Raw genomic sequence first — 6,610 nt, 5'->3', positions numbered from 1 at the left:
CTCCAAGGGCGTATTCTGTGGAGACTGTTGAAGATGGTAATTGTCTAGCTTGATGCTAAGGATGCACACACACCATCTCTGAATTTGTTTCCTAGATCACTTTAGAACAATACACAAAAACTACTGATCCCCTGGTGCTACATACTAAATATAAATAACAGTATAGAATGGAGACTGTTAAAAGGAATACACTACACAAAAAAACTATATTTTTGTATTTTGTTAATTTGTTACATGCAAAATACTGACACGCACAATCTAACAAAATGTTTAATATAGTTTGAGTGTTTTTGAGTGTACTATTCCTTGAGCGCAAGGACACTGTTCTTGAGAAAGGACGCCACTGGCACAAAAAGTTCATAATTTAATTTTTATTCTTCAAAGAAACATACTCCTGTGCGACAAAATCCACATAAAAATTCACATTGGGAAACCTTGACATTTAAAGCACTCACGTTACAGTTGAAAAAGCATGTGTATCCTTATCCTGCTGGCAGTGTACAGCATTCTCAAAGATCGTTCAAAGCAGAATGCACAGCTGGGCTACAAATGGCTCAGTCATCGGGAAAGTGAAAGGACTTGTGCACAGCTGACTAGTTGAATTAAAAAGAGTTAACTCAAAAACATTTCTTGCCTTGAGAGGAGTCTCCTGTTGGTGTTGACAAAATCAATGGTGTTTGTCTTATAGTATTAAACAGCTGATGTGAGCTATGGCCCTAGACTCAGATCAGATCTGCATTAACCCACGATAAACGACAACTGTATAGCATATTGCTTTTGTTTGGTCTGGGGTAACTGCGTTGGAGCTGTCAAATCGGTGAGCACCCACTCTTGTGGTCATTGTCACGAAACCAAACCCATCCTTAAATCCCACCCGTGTTAGAAGTTCAGAATGAGAACGTGTAGGCTATTTAGAAATGACACCGCGCAAACAAAAGAAATGATATAAAATGCAGTTGTCGGTTATCACGGGTTAACTCTGAACTGATTGAATCTAGGCCTTAGTTAACCATTTTTCTAAATGACAGACGAAATGGACCCAGAGATAGCAATTAGCATCCGCATACTATTTTAGATCTCATGTTAAAGAGTAGAACCTCGAGTTACGGACTGACCGATCAAACGGGAAATATGGAACCGGGAAATGTATTATTAATTGCAAAGAAAACGTAAATGTTGCTCATGCGCCTGAGTCTGTAGATTACAGAAACGTAAATGTTTTTTTACTAAATGGTTAGAAAATGCATATTAATAAGTAAATCATATTGTTTACAAAGGTTTGATGCGTTAAATCCATTTCAAAGTAAAGAATACGTCAGCATTCTGAACAACCTCCATTCCCGAAGAGTTCATATCTCATGAGGTCCTATACTGTACTTTGTTATTGACGCTAGAAATCCCCCCAAAATGAGAGATTACAAATTAAAAGTGTGGGATGCAGCTATGGCTGTCTGGTCATCAAAAGTAAATAATATGCTTCCTCGACCTGAGTAAATATAGCCTAGGTAGGTAATATAGCGCTACTGACAGGGAATTGGCTAAATTAGCACAGGAAATAAAGCTAGCACTCTGCTTTTCTATTACTACAAGCTTGGCAAAAGCAGACTGCGACATAGTTTATTATTAAGGCTTTGAAAAGGCTTTAATTCCCCACAAAAACTATGTGAGAACTAGGCGTTCGTCTGAAGCCGAAAATATATCATTAGGCCATATGTGTTTTTGGATATAGGCCTAATTTAAATGTGCATTATTGCAAAATGAAATAAACACAATTTTAAGCTACATATTCATTTGACAGAGGTAATGAACTGTCCATTGATCAGCACAGCAATATATAAAACAGGACCATGTTTGCAAAACAAGTGGTTCTGAGCTTAAGTCAATATTATGCAGATAAACTAACGTTAACAGAAATCAGGAATGCAGACAGGCTCTATATACACTGAGTATACCAAACATTAGGAACACATTCCTAATATTCAGTTGTTTTGATTGTGATCCTATTGTGTGTATCTTTAGGACCTCACATTAGTTGAATGTATCATTGGCATTCTAAGGCCTGGATTCAATCCAATGCATGTTGTAGAGTGTTTACCGTGAACATAAATGTAGGAATATTGCCTTTAAAAGCTGCATTGTCGACAGAGCTAACATGACTCGGGTTGAATCCTGGCCTAAATATTGTGAGGTGTGAGGACAACACAAAGCTGATGAATGGATGGAAAGGCCCAGTTAGCAGGTGGGTTATGTTATAGGCAACACCTTACTTGAACCAGTCATAGTCGCCGCTACATAATACTGTTATCACAAAGACATAACAGATATAATAAACAGTCAGGACAGCTGATGTGTGCGTTTAAGACAAGCTGGTCGCTATGTAGAAGGCACAATCTAAACACTTTCTTGGTCGCCAGTAGCAACTACACAAAGTACAACAGGTCTAAAACAAAACACACAAATAAATGTATTTTCTACTTCGGGTTCGCACGCCTAAGACCCTCCCTCCAAAACTGTCAAGATGACACCGTTTTTTAAAACCGGGAATTGAACTTGTACTGGGCCTTATTGGGCCAGTCATAAATAAAGTGGTACATAAACATAACAGCGTTGCACTGTGCTCTTTGAAAGGCGTGAGTCTTATTACAATATTACAATTATTGTATCTCTTCATTTCACCATGCTTTTTTCCCGGGAGGAATAAACACAGAAACAACATTGTGGTCAGAATTCGTTCACATTGCCCAAGTATGAAGGGCTGAATTTTAGCTAGAGACATGCGGATGTAAAACTGACATTCAAGTAAGTCCCAAATGAATTTGTATGAATGTTTGAGTCACACTCCCATTACTGAAGATGGGATTGAACCAATAGGCACTTTTTGCGAAGGAATTAAAAAAATCTTCCGTCTTAATTTGCATCTTTATTTGAGGAGACAAAATAGTGTCATTTAGATTTTATTGTTGATTCAAACAGGACTTTGTCCCACTGTGTATGATGATATTATTATTGTGGAGTCCACCTTTAAGGGAATGTGTTCTAGAGTGGAATGACAGTAGAGTGACCCTTCACCTCCACCTTTTCAGCTGGAAATATATTTGTTTATTAGGACATGTGCCTAATTTGCGTACTGTATGCAAAGTTTGAAGCTATACAGATGGTGGAACAAAAACCTAAGGGTAAAGCAAAGGAATAAGATCTTGAGGTGAAGTATATACTTTTAAAATGTGTTTTTCTTTCTTCCATGACTTTGATTGTCACTCAAAGTTATATTTATTTATATTGATGCTTTATTTATACAGATTATCCCATTGACAGTAAACAAATAAACAACACGTCACACACCAGATAGGTGCAGTGAATAGGAGTTGTTTTACAGGGTCAGCCATTGTAGTATGGAGCCCCTGGAGCAAATTAGGGTTAAGGGCACATCGACAGATTTTGCACGTTGTCGGCTCAGGTTATTGGCTCAACGCTGTAACGACTAGGCTACCTGTCGCCCTCAGACAGTACAAAAGAAGAGGGGAGAGTCCATGATGACTGTTGAAAGTGCCTTTTCTTGGGCTTTTCTGTGTCCCAGTAGGTTACTCCTAACTGCCTTCCTCTCATCTCCTTCCTTTCCTTCATTGCCACTCATCCACTGATGTTTAATTTCAGACTTTCTCATAGATTCTACTTTCAAACTAGTATGGCTGATACCGAACTTGAAGTCTCCTGACTTCAGAGTCTGGAAAGGCTGTTTTGATGTTGTCAGCACGATGCGTTGTTAATGAAGGGCTGTGCTTTTTCTGGTTGGTTCTCACTCAAAACACAGGAGCGCCACTCCCTTCCATTACAACTGTTGGATTTTCAAATCCAAACGATGAGAGGTCTCAAGCCCCTGGGGGGGAAAAAAAACATTTCATAAAACTAAATTGATGAGTCTGCTCAATTTCTGAGCAAATGTTGCATTAACAAACTGCCTCCTTTCCAGACCAGTCAGTCACAACTTGTCCTCGCTGGGTGGTCACGTGGGTCGCCCCAGCTAGGCTACATTCAAACCTGATCATAAACCAAAAGGCAGCTTTAGCAGGGACATTAAATATTGTTATATTTTTTATGTTTGCGACCTCCGAGAAAACAGTCAAGAACAGTGCTAATGCCTGAAAGGAGATTTCATTGGACAGCATTGGGATGCAGCCCCTCCCAGGCACGATCTGAAAAACCCTTATACTCGTTCCAGTTCCTCTGTTTCAGAGTGGTGTTAAAAGCCGTTCCAAGAAGTAGCCGTCCACAAGGGTCCCAGTCACATTCTCTCCATTGTCCTTTTTGCTGCTAGAGATCCCTTTTCACCACTAATAAAGTGACAAAGAGGAAAGGACAGAAAAAGGGAGGGGATAATAGCAGGTTGGCGTCAGAAAATAAGAGTTCTTTGTCTTTTTGAGATCTCTGAAATTAAGGATCTATTTTATTTGAACCCATCCCTTCGACAGAGAGACAGAGAGACAGACAGAGAGACAGAGAGAGAGACAGAGACCACGGTGCGGCACCCTTGAAGTTGTTTGAGGGGTTTAAGTGCCTTGCTCAAGGGCAAAACGGCAGGAGAAGGAATGACATGAGACAGGAGAGTGCATACCTGTCTTTCTACCGGGGTCCCTGCAGTCCAATTGCTCCTGCTGTTGAGGCTCGCTTCTGCTGCTGGGGGTCCAAGTCTGGCCGGGGCAGCTGCTGAGGTGGTGGGCTGCGGGGGGCTCACCTCTGGACAGGGGCCCGCTGAGTTGGCTTGATGGGGCAGCCGTGGGCTGTGCATGATGTGGGCATCCAGCATCTCCAGCAGCAGGTCGTACAGGGGCACCACGTTCTTCATCTTCATGCAGTGCAGGTGGTCCATGCCCTTGTTACTGCACAATGAGCAAAGACAGAGGTCATGTACACTCACTGCTTTTCGTGATTTTTTAAATATATATTTTTTTATTTATTTCACCTTTATTTAACCAGGTAGGCAAGTTGAGAACAAGTTCTCATTTACAATTGCGACCTGGCCAAGATAAAGCAAAGCAGTTCGACAGATACAACGACACAGAGTTACACATGGAGTAAAACAAACATACAGTCAATAATACAGTATAAACATTGATCGCAAGATATTAGCTCCTTGTCCCTTAGCCTCTTAATAATTGCATAATGGTAAACCTAGACACATGCATTTTATAGTATTCTGAGTGGTGACCTTGGTTAGATTCATTTTATGAGCCTATAGCATTCAAAGGATAATGGAGTCAGATGATATATCATATTAGGGTCGTAGACCCCTACACTCTGTCATCCTCAGACAAAGTCAATTTTCACTTATCTACATAGTTCCGACACCACCAAAACACCCGTGATGTGGATGTCAGCTAAAGCGGATCTGATTGAGTAGAGCCCATGGTCTTCATCAGATTACCTTGTAAACACCATGTTGGTTGAAAAGCTTTTTCTGTATAACGCAAGCTTAATTAAAAGATCACTCGTGGTAGCAGCAAACAGTCGTGACGGTAGTGACAATGTGGTGGCTCAATCTTGACGGCGGTGACCGTATTGAAAATTTGACTATACCGTAGTGGCAAAATGATAACTGGCCATATTGTGGCTACTGTACCTGACGTGGCGGATGTGTGACAGCAGCATCAGCAGGTGGGCGAGGCGCGCAGACTGCTGCTGAAAGCTGAGGCCTGTCTTTGCGATGGCCCACACCAGTGCGTCTGTTACGGCATCCAGCAAGCGCAGGAGTTTCGAGCGACTCTGCAGCTCTTCGCTCCCCTCCGAGGAGCTCAGGCACATGTCTGCGACCACAAAACGCACACAGTTGAGAAAATAAAGAAAAAACGTAATTGTAGTTGTCGCAATGACTCAAAACCACATTAGCCCTCTACGCTAAAGCCAAGCCTTTATCTCTGGGAGCTAGCACAAATATTCAGGTCTCAGGAAAGGTGACTTATTGTGTAAGCACATTTCACCAAACCACCTTTGCTACACTTCATAAATAATTTCCAACATGTAGCATTATTAAATGCGATTACTTTGGTTACAGTTAAGTGAAACAAAATGTTATTTTTTGTGATCCACTGACCTTGAAACAGGTTCTGACTGTTAGGTCTTTAAGTGTTAAACAGTAACTATGATGGGAGTAGAGAGAGACAGTGTTCTCATTAGGCCTTGTCAGAGTGAGTTATTCCTCTGGTTGTCCTTGCCAACCCTCCCGAGACTCCCAAACAGATAGGATTACACTGGATAAATGGTCCAACAGACTTGTGGTTAATCTTGATATGCATGATATAAATAAATCAAATAGGAAGTAAAAAATACTTATAAAGATGCAGTACCGACAGACAAAAGTACAGACAGAAGGCCAGACAAACAGATGCATAACACACAAACATGCACAAACACAAACGCACACATTAACACCCACGTACTGGAGTTGAGGAGGATCATGGCCTTGAGGCAGACGTACTCCTCCCTCTGCAGCTTGAGCTCTCTGAACCTGGAGGTGGCAGCTAGCAGCATGTCAAAGATATCCACGAAACCCTGCACACAGCTCCCCTCTTCCCTGAAAACACAGACACACAGTCACACCGCATTTGAATACTTC

At 41.3% G+C, this 6,610-nt stretch overlaps 1 protein-coding gene across 1 annotated transcript in view; it reads right to left on the bottom strand.

Annotated features, from left to right (window-relative positions):
- Positions 1-3,283: 3,283 nt before the first annotated feature.
- The window catches only part of esr2a (estrogen receptor 2a), a 31,816-nt gene continuing 28,489 nt past the window's right edge, over positions 3,284-6,610 (bottom strand). Inside the window, exons 7-10 of the mRNA XM_035794019.2 lie at positions 6,435-6,568; positions 5,618-5,801; positions 4,613-4,877; positions 3,284-4,331 (exon numbers count right to left, since the gene is read on the bottom strand). Of these exons, the coding sequence (XP_035649912.2) occupies positions 4,326-4,331; positions 4,613-4,877; positions 5,618-5,801; positions 6,435-6,568 (589 nt within the window). The 3' untranslated portion in view covers positions 3,284-4,325. The remainder of the gene's footprint in view (positions 4,332-4,612; positions 4,878-5,617; positions 5,802-6,434; positions 6,569-6,610) is intronic.

Source organism: Oncorhynchus keta, chromosome 19 (genome assembly GCF_023373465.1).
Source record: "Oncorhynchus keta strain PuntledgeMale-10-30-2019 chromosome 19, Oket_V2, whole genome shotgun sequence".
NCBI classification, from domain to species: Eukaryota; Metazoa; Chordata; class Actinopteri; order Salmoniformes; family Salmonidae; genus Oncorhynchus; species Oncorhynchus keta.
Note: the sequence above shows the minus strand (reverse complement) of the source record. Positions and strands in the feature narration are given on the sequence as shown.